The sequence below is a fragment of the Watersipora subatra genome, chromosome 7 (genome assembly GCF_963576615.1).
Source record: "Watersipora subatra chromosome 7, tzWatSuba1.1, whole genome shotgun sequence".
Classification (NCBI taxonomy): Eukaryota; Metazoa; Bryozoa; class Gymnolaemata; order Cheilostomatida; family Watersiporidae; genus Watersipora; species Watersipora subatra.
The window spans coordinates 19,175,875-19,193,041 of NC_088714.1; the positions used below are offsets into that span (position 1 = coordinate 19,175,875).

At 35.8% G+C, this 17,167-nt stretch overlaps 2 protein-coding genes across 3 annotated transcripts in view; one reads left to right on the top strand and one right to left on the bottom strand.

The window, feature by feature from the left end:
- LOC137401180 (lysine-specific histone demethylase 1A-like) overlaps positions 1 to 10,341 on the top strand; it is a 44,432-nt gene extending 34,091 nt beyond the window's left edge. The window contains exons 14-17 of the mRNA XM_068087565.1: positions 7,432 to 7,545; positions 7,953 to 8,081; positions 9,471 to 9,646; positions 10,028 to 10,341. Of these exons, the coding sequence (XP_067943666.1) occupies positions 7,432 to 7,545; positions 7,953 to 8,081; positions 9,471 to 9,646; positions 10,028 to 10,130 (522 nt within the window). The 3' untranslated portion in view covers positions 10,131 to 10,341. The remainder of the gene's footprint in view (positions 1 to 7,431; positions 7,546 to 7,952; positions 8,082 to 9,470; positions 9,647 to 10,027) is intronic.
- Positions 10,342 to 12,864: 2,523 nt separating this feature from the next.
- Positions 12,865 to 17,167, bottom strand: part of LOC137400270 (scoloptoxin SSD14-like) — a 35,246-nt gene continuing 30,943 nt past the window's right edge. For both annotated transcript variants that reach the window (XM_068086599.1, XM_068086600.1), the window contains 4 exons: positions 16,307 to 16,497; positions 14,413 to 14,665; positions 13,481 to 13,594; positions 12,865 to 13,307 (listed from right to left, as the gene is read on the bottom strand). In XM_068086599.1, the coding sequence (XP_067942700.1) occupies positions 13,164 to 13,307; positions 13,481 to 13,594; positions 14,413 to 14,665; positions 16,307 to 16,497 (702 nt within the window). In that variant the 3' untranslated portion in view covers positions 12,865 to 13,163. The remainder of the gene's footprint in view (positions 13,308 to 13,480; positions 13,595 to 14,412; positions 14,666 to 16,306; positions 16,498 to 17,167) is intronic.

Consider the following 17,167-nt stretch of genomic DNA (forward strand, 5'->3'; position numbering starts at 1 on the left):
AAGTAACCAACCCATTATATGCTCTATATAAGTGACCAACCCATTATCTGATCCATATAAGTGACCCACCCATTATCTGCTCCATATAAGTGACCAACCCATTATCTACTCCATATAAGTGACCAACCCATTATCTACTCCATATAAGTGACCAACCCATTATCTGATCCATATAAGTGACCAACCCATTATATGCTCTATATAAGTGACCAACCCATTATCTGCTCCATATAAGTGACCAACCCATCATCTGATCCATATAAGTGACCAACCCATTATCTGCTCCATATAAGTGACCAACCCATTATCTACTCCATATAAGTGACCAACCCATTATATGCTCCATATAAGTGACCAACCCATTATATGCTCTATATAAGTGACCAACCCATTATCTGATCCATATAAGTGACCAACCCATCATCTGATCCATATAAGTGACCAACCCATTATATGCTCTATATAAGTGACCAACCCATTATATGCTCCATATAAGTGACCAACCCATTATCTGATCCATATAAGTGACCAACCCATTATCTGCTCCATATAAGTAACCAACCCATTATATGCTCCATATAAGTAACCAACCCATTATATGCTCTATATAAGTGACCAACCCATTATCTGATCCATATAAGTGACCCACCCATTATCTGCTCCATATAAGTGACCAACCCATTATCTACTCCATATAAGTGACCAACCCATTATATGCTCCATATAAGTGACCAACCCATTATCTGATCCATATAAGTAACCAACCCATTATATGCTCTATATAAGTGACCAACCCATTATATGCTCTATATAAGTGACCAACCCATTATCTGATCCATATAAGTGACCAACCCATTATATGCTCTATATAAGTGACCAACCCATTATATGCTCCATATAAGTGACCAACCCATTATCTGATCCATATAAGTGACCAACCCATTATATGCTCCATATAAGTGACCAACCCATTATATGCTCCATATAAGTGACCAACCCATTATCTGATCCATATAAGTGACCAACCCATTATATGCTCCATATAAGTGACCAACCCATTATATGCTCCATATAAGTGACCAACCCATTATCTGATCCATATAAGTGACCAACCCATTATCTACTCCATATAAGTGACCAACCCATTATATGCTCCATATAAGTGACCAACCCATTATATGCTCCATATAAGTAACCAACCCATTATATGCTCTATATAAGTGACCAACCCATTATCTGATCCATATAAGTGACCCACCCATTATCTGCTCCATATAAGTGACCAACCCATTATCTACTCCATATAAGTGACCAACCCATTATCTACTCCATATAAGTGACCAACCCATTATCTGATCCATATAAGTGACCAACCCATTATATGCTCTATATAAGTGACCAACCCATTATCTGCTCCATATAAGTGACCAACCCATCATCTGATCCATATAAGTGACCAACCCATTATCTGCTCCATATAAGTGACCAACCCATTATCTACTCCATATAAGTGACCAACCCATTATATGCTCCATATAAGTGACCAACCCATTATATGCTCTATATAAGTGACCAACCCATTATCTGATCCATATAAGTGACCAACCCATCATCTGATCCATATAAGTGACCAACCCATTATATGCTCTATATAAGTGACCAACCCATTATCTGCTCCATATAAGTAACCAACCCATTATATGCTCCATATAAGTAACCAACCCATTATATGCTCTATATAAGTGACCAACCCATTATCTGATCCATATAAGTGACCCACCCATTATCTGCTCCATATAAGTGACCAACCCATTATCTACTCCATATAAGTGACCAACCCATTATATGCTCCATATAAGTGACCAACCCATTATCTGATCCATATAAGTGACCAACCCATTATATGCTCTATATAAGTGACCAACCCATTATATGCTCTATATAAGTGACCAACCCATTATCTGATCCATATAAGTGACCAACCCATTATATGCTCTATATAAGTGACCAACCCATTATATGCTCCATATAAGTGACCAACCCATTATATGCTCCATATAAGTGACCAACCCATTATCTGATCCATATAAGTGACCCACCCATTATCTGCTCCATATAAGTGACCAACCCATTATCTACTCCATATAAGTGACCAACCCATTATCTACTCCATATAAGTGACCAACCCATTATCTGATCCATATAAGTGACCAACCCATTATATGCTCTATATAAGTGACCAACCCATTATCTGCTCCATATAAGTGACCAACCCATCATCTGATCCATATAAGTGACCAACCCATTATCTGCTCCATATAAGTGACCAACCCATTATCTACTCCATATAAGTGACCAACCCATTATATGCTCCATATAAGTGACCAACCCATTATATGCTCTATATAAGTGACCAACCCATTATCTGATCCATATAAGTGACCAACCCATCATCTGATCCATATAAGTGACCAACCCATTATATGCTCTATATAAGTGACCAACCCATTATATGCTCCATATAAGTGACCAACCCATTATCTGATCCATATAAGTGACCAACCCATTATCTGCTCCATATAAGTAACCAACCCATTATATGCTCCATATAAGTAACCAACCCATTATATGCTCTATATAAGTGACCAACCCATTATCTGATCCATATAAGTGACCCACCCATTATCTGCTCCATATAAGTGACCAACCCATTATCTACTCCATATAAGTGACCAACCCATTATATGCTCCATATAAGTGACCAACCCATTATCTGATCCATATAAGTGACCAACCCATTATATGCTCCATATAAGTGACCAACCCATTATCTGATCCATATAAGTGACCAACCCATTATATGCTCTATATAAGTGACCAACCCATTATATGCTCTATATAAGTGACCAACCCATTATATGCTCTATATAAGTGACCAACCCATTATCTGATCCATATAAGTGACCAACCCATTATATGCTCTATATAAGTGACCAACCCATTATATGCTCCATATAAGTGACCAACCCATTATATGCTCCATATAAGTGACCAACCCATTATCTGATCCATATAAGTGACCCACCCATTATCTGCTCCATATAAGTGACCAACCCATTATCTACTCCATATAAGTGACCAACCCATTATCTACTCCATATAAGTGACCAACCCATTATCTGATCCATATAAGTGACCAACCCATTATATGCTCTATATAAGTGACCAACCCATTATCTGCTCCATATAAGTGACCAACCCATCATCTGATCCATATAAGTGACCAACCCATTATCTGCTCCATATAAGTGACCAACCCATTATCTACTCCATATAAGTGACCAACCCATTATATGCTCCATATAAGTGACCAACCCATTATATGCTCTATATAAGTGACCAACCCATTATCTGATCCATATAAGTGACCAACCCATCATCTGATCCATATAAGTGACCAACCCATTATATGCTCTATATAAGTGACCAACCCATTATATGCTCTATATAAGTGACCAACCCATTATCTGATCCATATAAGTGACCAACCCATCATCTGATCCATATAAGTGACCAACCCATTATATGCTCTATATAAGTGACCAACCCATTATCTGATCCATATAAGTGACCCACCCATTATCTGCTCCATATAAGTGACCAACCCATTATCTACTCCATATAAGTGACCAACCCATTATCTACTCCATATAAGTGACCAACCCATTATCTGATCCATATAAGTGACCAACCCATTATATGCTCTATATAAGTGACCAACCCATTATCTGCTCCATATAAGTGACCAACCCATCATCTGATCCATATAAGTGACCAACCCATTATCTGCTCCATATAAGTGACCAACCCATTATCTACTCCATATAAGTGACCAACCCATTATATGCTCCATATAAGTGACCAACCCATTATATGCTCTATATAAGTGACCAACCCATTATCTGATCCATATAAGTGACCAACCCATCATCTGATCCATATAAGTGACCAACCCATTATATGCTCTATATAAGTGACCAACCCATTATATGCTCTATATAAGTGACCAACCCATTATATGCTCTATATAAGTGACCAACCCATTATATGCTCTATATAAGTGACCAACCCATTATATGCTCTATATAAGTGACCAACCCATTATATGCTCTATATAAGTGACCAACCCATTATATGCTCTATATAAGTGACCAACCCATTATATGCTCTATATAAGTGACCAACCCATTATATGCTCCATATAAGTGACCAACCCATTATCTGATCCATATAAGTGACCAACCCATCATCTGATCCATATAAGTGACCAACCCATTATATGCTCTATATAAGTGACCAACCCATTATATGCTCTATATAAGTGACCAACCCATTATCTGATCCATATAAGTGACCAACCCATCATCTGATCCATATAAGTGACCAACCCATTATATGCTCTATATAAGTGACCAACCCATTATATGCTCTATATAAGTGACCAACCCATTATATGCTCTATATAAGTGACCAACCCATTATATGCTCTATATAAGTGACCAACCCATTATATGCTCTATATAAGTGACCAACCCATTATATGCTCTATATAAGTGACCAACCCATTATATGCTCTATATAAGTGACCAACCCATTATATGCTCCATATAAGTGACCAACCCATTATCTGATCCATATAAGTGACCAACCCATCATCTGATCCATATAAGTGACCAACCCATTATATGCTCTATATAAGTGACCAACCCATTATATGCTCTATATAAGTGACCAACCCATTATCTGATCCATATAAGTGACCAACCCATCATCTGATCCATATAAGTGACCAACCCATTATATGCTCTATATAAGTGACCAACCCATTATATGCTCTATATAAGTGACCAACCCATTATATGCTCTATATAAGTGACCAACCCATTATATGCTCTATATATGTGACCAACCCATTATATGCTCTATATAAGTGACCAACCCATTATATGCTCTATATAAGTGACCAACCCATTATATGCTCTATATAAGTGACCAACCCATTATATGCTCTATATAAGTGACCAACCCATTATATGCTCCATATAAGTGACCAACCCATTATCTGATCCATATAAGTGACCAACCCATCATCTGATCCATATAAGTGACCAACCCATTATATGCTCTATATAAGTGACCAACCCATTATATGCTCTATATAAGTGACCAACCCATTATCTGATCCATATAAGTGACCAACCCATCATCTGATCCATATAAGTGACCAACCCATTATATGCTCCATATAAGTGACCAACCCATTATCTGATCCATATAAGTGACCAACCCATTATCTGCTCCATATAAGTAACCAACCCATTATATGCTCCATATAAGTAACCAACCCATTATATGCTCTATATAAGTGACCAACCCATTATCTGATCCATATAAGTGACCCACCCATTATCTGCTCCATATAAGTGACCAACCCATTATCTACTCCATATAAGTGACCAACCCATTATATGCTCCATATAAGTGACCAACCCATTATCTGATCCATATAAGTGACCAACCCATTATATGCTCTATATAAGTGACCAACCCATTATATGCTCTATATAAGTGACCAACCCATTATCTGATCCATATAAGTGACCAACCCATTATATGCTCTATATAAGTGACCAACCCATTATAAGTGACCAACCCATTATAAGTGACCAACCCATTATATGCTCCATATAAGTGACCAACCCATTATCTGATCCATATAAGTGACCAACCCATTATATGCTCCATATAAGTGACCAACCCATTATATGCTCCATATAAGTGACCAACCCATTATCTGATCCATATAAGTGACCAACCCATTATCTACTCCATATAAGTGACCAACCCATTATATGCTCCATATAAGTGACCAACCCATTATATGCTCCATATAAGTAACCAACCCATTATATGCTCTATATAAGTGACCAACCCATTATCTGATCCATATAAGTGACCCACCCATTATCTGCTCCATATAAGTGACCAACCCATTATCTACTCCATATAAGTGACCAACCCATTATATGCTCCATATAAGTGACCAACCCATTATCTGATCCATATAAGTGACCAACCCATTATATGCTCTATATAAGTGACCAACCCATTATATGCTCTATATAAGTGACCAACCCATTATCTGATCCATATAAGTGACCAACCCATTATATGCTCTATATAAGTGACCAACCCATTATATGCTCCATATAAGTGACCAACCCATTATCTGATCCATATAAGTGACCAACCCATTATATGCTCCATATAAGTGACCAACCCATTATATGCTCCATATAAGTGACCAACCCATTATCTGATCCATATAAGTGACCAACCCATTATATGCTCTATATAAGTGACCAGCTCATTATCCGCTCTGTATAAGTGACCAGCTCATTATCTACTCTATATAAGTGACCATTAAAAGACCATGAACCATTCATTAATAGATGAATATGTTTTTTATCGCAAATATATTGTACTAATGCTATGTGTCTTAGTTTTTAGGATAGTGCTTGTAACGCTCAGTACCAATACTAGTTACCGTAAAATCTCTAATTGAACACCAGTTCTATTTAAATGCCACTTCCATTTGACCTATCCTTTGAGGTTAACACTAGTATGGGCTACCAGTGCATGAAATGATTGAAATCACCCTTTATCACTGATTTTTTAAAGTTAAATTTATTTGTGAAAGTGAACATTAAATAGTGATTGTATACCTGATAACTAGTAAACCGTGCTACGTGAGTAGGGAGAAAATCAGTCAGTAGGTAGTTTGATAATGTTTTAAATAAAATAAGCGCCACTTGGTTTTTCGAATTAAACCTTTGAACTGTTTGAGAATTTACACGTTTCGTTTTATAACAACCTAATAGTTTAGCTAAAATTAATATACTAAAATGGTCTGCTAGTTTTGTACTCTTATATGTAGCTACACTCAATTATACTTCATGTTGTGTTGCTAGTATCAGTTGCATAGCCTTTTTACAACATTAGTTCATTTTGGTTTATAGTTTATATAGTATATTTTAGTAAATGCTGAGTTAGCATACAGGTCATGTGATTAGCATTCCTCAGTGTTTACAGAAGATCTATTGGTTGATTGAGAGTGAATTTGATGAGAATATTATTTTTGAGTTGATGGAACCATGTCAATAATCAATTGACTGTATATTGAAAAAGTCGTTTATTATGCGTCCAAAGTTCTCAGTCTACATTTTTCAATGCCATTCTCAGTGTTAGCTGTGAAGCACCTGGTTGTAATGATTACAACCAGGTGCTTCTTCGTAAAGTTTCTTGAATAGAACTAGCAGCTGGTGAATGAACTGATGAATGCTCTAGTTCGGTATTGATTATTGATTTTAGGTAGTCCTCTGCTTTGACCGGATATTCTGGGATTCTTCTGCCAACCTGTTCGGACATGTCGGTACTACAACAGCTTCAAGAGGGGAACTCTTCCTATTCTGGAATCTCTACAAGGTGCCGCACAGTTAATTTACAGAATACATTGTTGAAAATAAAGTAAATTGTACACAGTAATAAAATTTGAGTATATTTGGTCACTTCAATTTTTAGAGTTTTCCGATTGTTTGATGTATCAGTTATAGAATCACTGTAATCCTTTTCCAATATCAACTGGCAAGGCCGTACCTACTAGAGCTGCATACAAACTATGCTTGCTTTAGGCCACCAGAAGTTTGCTACTACAGGCTATTGGAATGAATTAATAGTAGTGGCTGCTATAACTGAAGTTGTGCTCTTCAAAGCGCTGCAGTGCTATGGGTGTTCCAGTAGCCATATCAAAGAATTTGGGATTCCTAATTTGCAATTAGGAAAATTTCACAGCAATTCTGTTGCAATTGTTCTATGATAACAAGTGCTTGCAGGTGCCAGTGTTATTAGCCCTGGTGGCTGGAGAGGCTGCATCCATCATGGAGTGTGTTAGCGATGATGTCATAGTTGCCCGTTGTATCGCTGTTCTCAAAGAGATATTCGGTGTAACAGCCGTTCCTCAGGTGAGATGAATATTCCATTCTATATCCACTCCTGAGCTGTCAGGTGTAGCGAATTGTAACACTTAGCAGACTCCCGACTCTGCTTGATGATTTTACTATCTTCAGCGAAGCTCTGTTGTTGTTCATCCTTTTAGTTTGCGTTTCTGTAGCTCCTTGGGAAGGGTTGCAGCTTCATGCTTTTGTATTGCTGCTTAATTTTGTCAATTTTCTCAGTGTTTACTTACACATGGAGTGTTATTGGGGAAATACAGATGAATATTTTTGTTGTCGCAAATATATTGTACTAATGCTATGCGTTTTAGATTTTAGGATAGTGCTTGTAACGCTTAGTACCAATACTAGTTACCGTAAAACCTCTAATTGAACACCATTTCTATTTAAATGCCACCTCCATTTGACCGCCACTATAGGATAAGGGTTGAAAAATAGAGCGCGACCTTTTAATGGAATGCCGCCTCCAATAGACCGCCGCTTTAATATTTTTTGATCTTTATGAACCAATAATAGCAAGTGATCAGTAAAAAAGTATCCTCAAAATCATACAAATAATGACTTGGTTACATCAATAACAATTAGTTCATTCATCGTTTCTGTTCGTATCGAAGTCCATTTTCCAACTCCAAATGTTTTAGTGTTTTTTTCGTTAAAACATTGAAAGCAACACCATAAAAATAATTGCTAGTTGTATCAGGCTAATAGTAGTTCCTTTTTCGCTGTCTTGATACGTCGACGTATATAAAAAACAGTTTACATTTACGATGGTATATGAACGACTAGTTTCAGTTTTGCATGCTGCTAAAAGTTTACCATTTGTGCGAAATGCAGCGTGTAAAGGTTTTGTTCTGCTCAAAAATTGCTTGGACACTAGTGTCACAAACGTGTATACCTATATATACACATATGCACTGTATATATATAAACATATATATGCATATAGATACATATATATATATATATATATATATGTATCTATATATATACATATGTATATATATTTACATATATATACACATATATGTGTATTATACATGTATTTTTTTAAATGAAAAGTATATAAATGTATCTCTCAAAAGCGAAGAAATATCTGGCTTTGTTATCTGGCTCATAGATTGTTGATTGTAATCGTTCATGTAGTCTGATATGATTATGTACACTTGTTACACTTGTCTCTTTATAGTAAGTAGTTTGTGGAACTCATCTGCAATTTTCCATAGAATTATTTAGACAATCAGTGTTCATGTTCCACTTCCTATCCTGGACTCAATAGCATGAAACAAATCAATCATGCAATTTATCGTCATATTACAAGAGGTCTCTTGTGTAGTACCGCCTCAACATTCTTTCTGGCTGCCTTCCAAATACTGAAGAGTTTTTTTTCTGATTATGTAGCCTCGTGAAACCGTTGTAACAAGATGGAGGGCTGACCCGTGGGCCCGCGGTTCCTACTCATATGTGGCTGCTGGTTCATCAGGCAATGACTATGATTTAATGGCAGTACCTGTCGTCCATCCTGATGAACCGCGTTCTCAAGCGAGGCTATTCTTTGCCGGAGAGCATACGGTCAGGTGAGTACAAATTTTTAAATGTTTTATCTTTGTTTGGTTGTTTAACATTGTAGGAAGCACATGTATATTGTTGTCGTAGACAAAATGTCATTTAATAATCTATTGTCATAACAACACCATCAGCAAATATTACCTTGTAAACATAAAATATTTGTTCATTTTTTCCTTAACATAGTGTGGACAGCTCTTTGGGTATAAAATTGTGTGCTTCCTTAACCCATGACTAAACTACCTCATGCTTATTGTAATTTAACCTGAAACTGATATTTTCAAAATAAGAATTGTATACATACTTTAGTCATTGCCGTTACTGGCGTGATGACTGTATAAACATGCTTCTTGAAGGATTTGCTGAATGCATTTATTCATGTTCGCCTTTAGGAACTACCCTGCAACGGTGCATGGAGCGTTCCTCTCTGGTCTGAGGGAAGCTGGCAGAATTGGAGACCAGTTAATTGGCGCCCCATATACCGAGGTGAAGTAGGAACTTCTAACAAGTGTAAACTTTCTGTTCTGTCATTCAATTCTGTAAATAACCCTCTGGAAATTGCACTGAAGAAAACTAGCAGCTCTGTCTTGCTCTCACGTAACTAGTCCTCATATAATGAAATAGACATACAAGTATTTTTTATATATTAACAGATGTAACACAGCATCTGGAGTTTTTATTGCAAATACAATGTTGTTTCTCACTGTTGAAATACGTACTAGTTTCTATTCGTTGCAATGAAGCAGAATTTGCAAATCAGTCCACATCACTGTTCGAGATGAGCTGCAGCGATATACAACTCCTAAGAATCTATCATCCGTATTGATACTATTTAGCCTGTTTTTTTACTATCGTTTTCAAATTCGTATCCTGTCTTGCTTTTGAATTTCAAACGAGCTCAAAGGTTTTAATCATTTTTAAAGGTTGGTAGCTTGAGCTGAAAAATTAAATAGTATATATTATTATTGATTTATCTTTTACAAGCATTTCAGGAAGTTAGCTTGTGAGGAAAGTGACAAATTTGACTAGTTTGCTTTTATAATTAGTAATTATACCAATTTATTGGTAAAATCCATGCTCTTGTTACTGGGATGGTAACCCTCAGCAGGAAGCTTCTTTCTGATGACAAGGAAGTAAGTTTTCTTTCTTAATGCTCATAGTCAACCTGTAGTCTATATAATAATATATGGTCGCGGGTACATGCTTAAAACATTCAACTGTACCCTTAGTATTTCTCTGGCTTTTATAGATAATAAAAGTTATACTCAAAAGGCTGTAGTCTTAAGTTATGAAAAGCACTCAATCATGGTGGACTACAAGTTAGCGCTAAGATTTTGTAAAGTGTTTATCTTCTTAGAAAAACTAATTACTGTAAATATAAAGATATAAAGATACTGGGATAATGGCCAAAATGTTGATAAAAAGTAAACCACGCTCTCTCATATTCGCACTATGAATCTTGTGCGGATGTAATTTTGGAATTACTAGTGTTACATACTATTGATAGATTACCTGTAATTCCTAATAACATATGTAAGTTGGCAGGAGCATTGCTGTCTTACATTTATTATACATATCTAAACTGTTCACAATTACTATGAAAGAAGATATGTGCAAATTCATCACACTAGCTGAAATAGAAGAATCCATCTTAGGCTTTCTTTACCGTTTTACTTTTCGCAGGGTTCATTTTCTGCATCCTCCAGATCTTGCAGATTTGTTTATGTCCATTCCCAACAGTTTCCTTTTAGCGGCATAAACCCTTTTTCTGCTTCCAATATTGCATAAGCAAAACATCTGATCCAATGTTTTGCCCACTAAACCAATGCTGTCTTTGGACCACTCACTAAACCTTACAGAATGAGTAACTCGTATATATTAGGTCTTAGGAGTGAAGGCAGGAAAACTCATTGTCGAAAGCTAGTGTCAGTAGTGGTATCGTGGTCGCTTTGGTGGCAATGAAAGTGCTGTCTTAGTTGCTCGTGGAAACAAGCTCTGTTATGCTGATCTTCCGTCCCATGGCTTACTAATTCAGCATTCTGCTTTAACTTGTGGCCAATAATCACTATTTCCAATCACTACTCAGGTGTAAAGTGGCCAACGAGGTATTGGCCTATTTTTTTAATGGATGGTTTTTATAATCAGCAGTCCAACTAAGAGAGTGACAATGTGAAGTGGGCCACCACAACTACTGCAATGCTTGGTTTCGTAAGCCTTAGTAATTGAGAACGTACAAATAACTTACTATGTATATTTGATTCATTAAAATGAGTGATCTTCGTTGGACATTACAAATTCCATTGGAATTCCTTCTATCTGAAATCAAATTTGTTTGAGAGTTGGTTTATCAAATGTGACTTTAGAATCAATTTTGATTTTGTCAGAAATGACAAAGTGCAGAATGGATGTCAGTTTATTTTTGCGTCAATGCAATAAATCAAACAACTCAAATGTTAGTCAATATTAGTCAATATGCGGCTTTAACCAATGAAATTATCAGTGACTTATCAGACTGATGCTCTAACCAACAGATCTAATTGGTCAAATTTTAAAACCTCAGAATAATTGTACCAATGTTTATTTTCTGCGGCTCATAACAGAACAAGTGGACAGATGGATGGACAACGGCCAATAATAATATAGATACTAGTGTGTCAAATCTTACAATTTGCTGCTCTTTGAACGGTTTAATGAAAAGATGCCTCAATTCATAGCAATTAACAAAGAAGTCCCTCGCTATCGCAGGCTCTTTTGTAAGAGCTGTTACACAGAGACCAGTTGTGACTACCTTAAAACTACAGATTTTCAGACTTGGTTTAGTTGCCAGCTACATATTTTGAAAAGTTAACGAACAGGTTAAAGTTTTTGATTCGTCAATTAGTCCATAATTTTTGTCACCTATTCATTGTTTACTGATTCACTATTTGCTGTCAAGTCTGTAGGCTTATGATGTTCAACAACACAAATGATGTTTAGCGATGGTTATGCAATGCGCTCCACTTATAACTCATACATTCTAGTGATTGGTAAACAGGTGTGAGGTATTCAGGCAGTCAGTGCAGGTACTCGTCAAATAAAAAAATCTATTCTCAAAAAGTCATGTAGATGAACCTACTTCATCCCAACCTATGGTTTGATGCCATAGTCATCTATCATATCAAGATTGGTGACACTGCATTGGAAATTGTCCTGTGATATAAGGTCCTAATGCTAGCACTTTTAATTCTTGGATATAAAGAATGTATTAAAATATTTTGTATATGCAAAAATATGTAACTTTTGTAAAGATATACTAAAAGGAAGATAAATTTTCATGACGTAATGTTATCTAAAACTGGTGTTACCATACACGGACAGATTACTTAAATTGGATATATGTGCTATCAAGTGTATATAGTTTTCATTAGAGGGACAGATAGATAAAATGATGCAAAAAATTGTCTAATAGTTCCACCCACAAATAATGAATAATTATTGTTGCATCAGCATGCTGAAGGTGAACAAGACACTGTGTGGAAATGGTTAGCCTTAGAATCCATCTGATGCCCCCTCTCGTCGGGGGTCACCTACACCAAACACTAATCCATCACTGCGACCTACAGAGTCACTGACAGGGAGGAAGGAGTTACCAGTTAGCTTATGATTCTTCTTCTTAAGTTCATCCTGATACTCCTAAAATCAATAATCAATAATATCCTCATGCAATGTGTCTGTTTCTTGAGAATCGCCAAAATCAATCTGTTAAACATTCACCTTTTTATCGCCTGGTTGATGATCAGTTTTTTAATAAATTACAACTACGGCTTTTAAACTGTGGAACAGATCTGCAAAACAATAATTATTACCTGAGGGAAGCCGTCTTCTACTAGTATCTGTTCAGGCAAGAGCTGGTGATGCAGTCGCGGCCTTGACACAGCCTCTGTCAGACCCATTCCAAGCCAAAGATTGTTTATAGAGGTCTGTAGCAATACATTGTTTAAATAATGAAAATTCATATGTTAATCATGTGATCATGCATTTTGTGTTTGTGCAAGAGGATTTGGCAAAATAATCTGCTGTGTCATATATATTATGATAAAAATTGCATGTGCCAACAGATAACTGTTTTTACAGATTGCACCAACAACATTGGCCAGCAGTCTATGATAAGATAGAGCCATTTGTCACAGCTAGTTAAAAAAATAACAAAGGAAATGTTAATGTTACTACATGACCATGTTAACAGGAAACAAAAAAGTGTAAGCATGATTTGTTTAGCACCATTGCTTGGCATTAATAAACTATCGTTAATGCGAAGATTATTGAACTGCTATGGCCAATGAATAAATTGATATCTTATGCGCATTGTTACATATATGATTTACTCAACTACAAAAATTGCAACTGTCTCTTGATGTCTCCAATTCCATATGTTTGAGAAAGCAGTTTGTAAACATTTTATCATCGTGCATGTAAAGATAATTTTGTGCGGCAAGTAGTTTCTCTTTACAATACGTTAATATTGATATGTAAAGCCGCCAGTTTCGCTTCACGAGAGTACCAGCGACTTGGGGTTAGCAATATCCTTTTTTCAGCAGCCTTAGATAACCTTCCAGAGGTGAAGCTGGATAAATTTTCAATTCCATGCTGGTGATAAGAGGAGTTTCATTAAGTAAAATCATCACACATCTATGCATGGTAGGTTAGCCTGGAAGCCACAGGTGGAAACCGTGTGCGCACCAGAAAAGGACCAAGAGATAATGAAACTGTAAAATAAAGAACTGCTAACGGTACCAACCATCGCTGCAGCTGTGATAATTTTGGAACCTCCAGAGCCTCCTGTTACAAGCACCACGTCTCCATTTTCATCCGTTACTATGGTGGGGCTCATTGCTGACAATGGCCTTTTTCCAGGCTCTATCCAGTTAGCCTTATTCGAAGGTGCGACCCATGCATCGTCAGACCAGCTTGGTTCATCTGGCACTGAGAAATCGTCCATTAGGTTGTTGAATACGATACCAGTTCGGCGTCCCATTCGCTTAGATCCAAATCTGGTAATAAACATTCATATATAAATGACAATATTCTACAATCTCATAGATTCTTGATTTGCGGCTTCTGGTTTCTTAACCGCTTCCTGTCCTAGTCATTACGAAGTCCCTTCAGCAAATTTGAAATGGGCAATTAGCGGAAATTTTAATGACTCATTTCCAGTGCTTTCTCTAGCACAATTATTCTAACAAATTAGTAACTCTTGAATGAAGAGTAGCTTAACACAATAAGTGCAGCAATTTTAATAGCTATAATAAAATAATCAATAAAACTCTGATGAATTCCAAAAATAAAATTCTAAAAATTTCATTCGCTTGCTCATTATTTAAAGTTTTGTGATATGGCAGCATGTATGTAGCTACAGGGTCATAAGCATCTGGTTAAGTACTTATTAATAGACCTTTGATTAGGAGGATCAACGTTGCCGGCAGTTTATGTTATGCTAGAGATAAAAAAGCTGTTTCTAGGTAAATTACATCGTGTTGTGTGTTTGCATTCTTCATAAATAAATATGAGAAAACAATTAGAGTTCTAAACTTTATTATAGTTGACTATATAGATCTTTATTTTTGCTTAATGTTATATTTCTACTAGTTGATGAAATAACGCACGCACACTACACTAATAATATAACAGTTACTATTACAATAATATAAAAATTACTACTACAATAATACTACAGTTACTATTATCATAATATCACAGTTACTATTATAATAATATCACAGTTACTGTTATAATAATATCACAGTTTCTATCACAATGACATCACATGCAGTTACTGTTACAATAATATCACAGTTACTATTACAATAATATCACAGTTACCATTACAATAATATCACAGTTACTATTATAATAATATAACAGTTACTATTACAATAATATCACAGTTACTGTTATAATAATAGCACAGTTACTATTACAATAATACCACAGTTACTGTTACAATAATATCACAGGTACTATGACAATAATACTACAGTTGCTACTACAATAATACTACAGTGACTATTATAATAATCTCACAGTTACTATTATAATAATACCACAGTTACTATTATAATAATATCACAGCTTCTATTACAATAATATAACAGTTACTACAATAATACCACAGTTACCATTAACTGAATACCTTAAACAAAGTGTAAAAATAATTTTAGATGGCTATTTCTTCGACGGTTGCCAATAATTGTTTGGATTTGCCTTCTCATGGTATCGCTATCGGTATACATGATTGTTGCCACGTCATATACATGCTCGTTAAGTCTGAGCACCTCTTCTAAGAGGTGTGTCAGTTGAGATTATATAAACTCTCAAAAAATTATGCTTCTCTTTATAATAGAACACTTTTCATTAATAAATTCATCTTATTCACTGAATGGCTCTCACTAAATAAATTATCAAGTGCTGTTATGGATGTTGACTGCTCAGTCACAGAGCAGAGATAGATTAGCTGTCTAAGATTGGTTTAGTTTTAACAGCTCAATGTGGGACCATGAGGCCGTTAAAAATAATGAAGGGGAAATGACAGCAAAGCCTCACAGGTTTTACTTAAAAACATAATTAGTCAAACTCAACTGTTAGTCTTATTACACTAGCCATCTTTTACTAGTGTTATTGATGTAAAAACTTACACAAAATTCACAGATGTTGTCGTGGAAACAGCATCGCCATTTCCTGCCAAGATAGAGATTTGAGAAGTTCCAGTAGTAAGCCGGGAATCAGTGAGTTGAAGTCCGTAGTAGCTGACATCTTGAGTACTATCGTCCATTATTTTTGTTCGTATTTGGTCAGCAAACTCTGTGCTTGTCATGTTGTTTATGAACTGGAATGACATAAACACGATGCTAATAGTCTGTGGCTGAGAATAGAACAAGTCTTTGTATTGGAACTTTAACAATAAACTGGTGTCACCCGACATAAGATGATGACACAAACTTAATGAAATTCTCATTACTGTTAATGGCTGTACAGAATGACTTGGCTTTTTAGAATCTTTTGGATGTATGGCATTCAAGCATTTCAGGAAGATGCATCATTTTAAATGCTTTTTTGACCTTTGGCATTCAGGGACTTTCAGTGAAATGCGTTCATGACACTTCACTGGAAATAGTAATAGTTATTGTAAATACCAGTATTGATAGCAGTTTGGTAATTGTTAGTCAACCTGCTTGTCAAGTGCTTTTTGAATTGTTTAAACTTGTTTAAATTCTTTTATTAAATATATAGTAAAAATAAATATATAGTAGATGTGATACACGTAAACAAAACATATAGTAATGCTTGCAAATCTGTCAGTTTTATTATTGAAATACATAAAACAGCTTTTATTCTATTATGATGGATTTCATACCGAGTTCTAGCAGTGCAGATTTTAGAAAAATATAGCTGTTTGATATTTTAAATATTGGTAGCTTCTATAATGATCTGATCAGCGGTTGTCTTATCATTATTAGATGTATCATCTTACTCAACATCTTATACTAAGTTAGTCA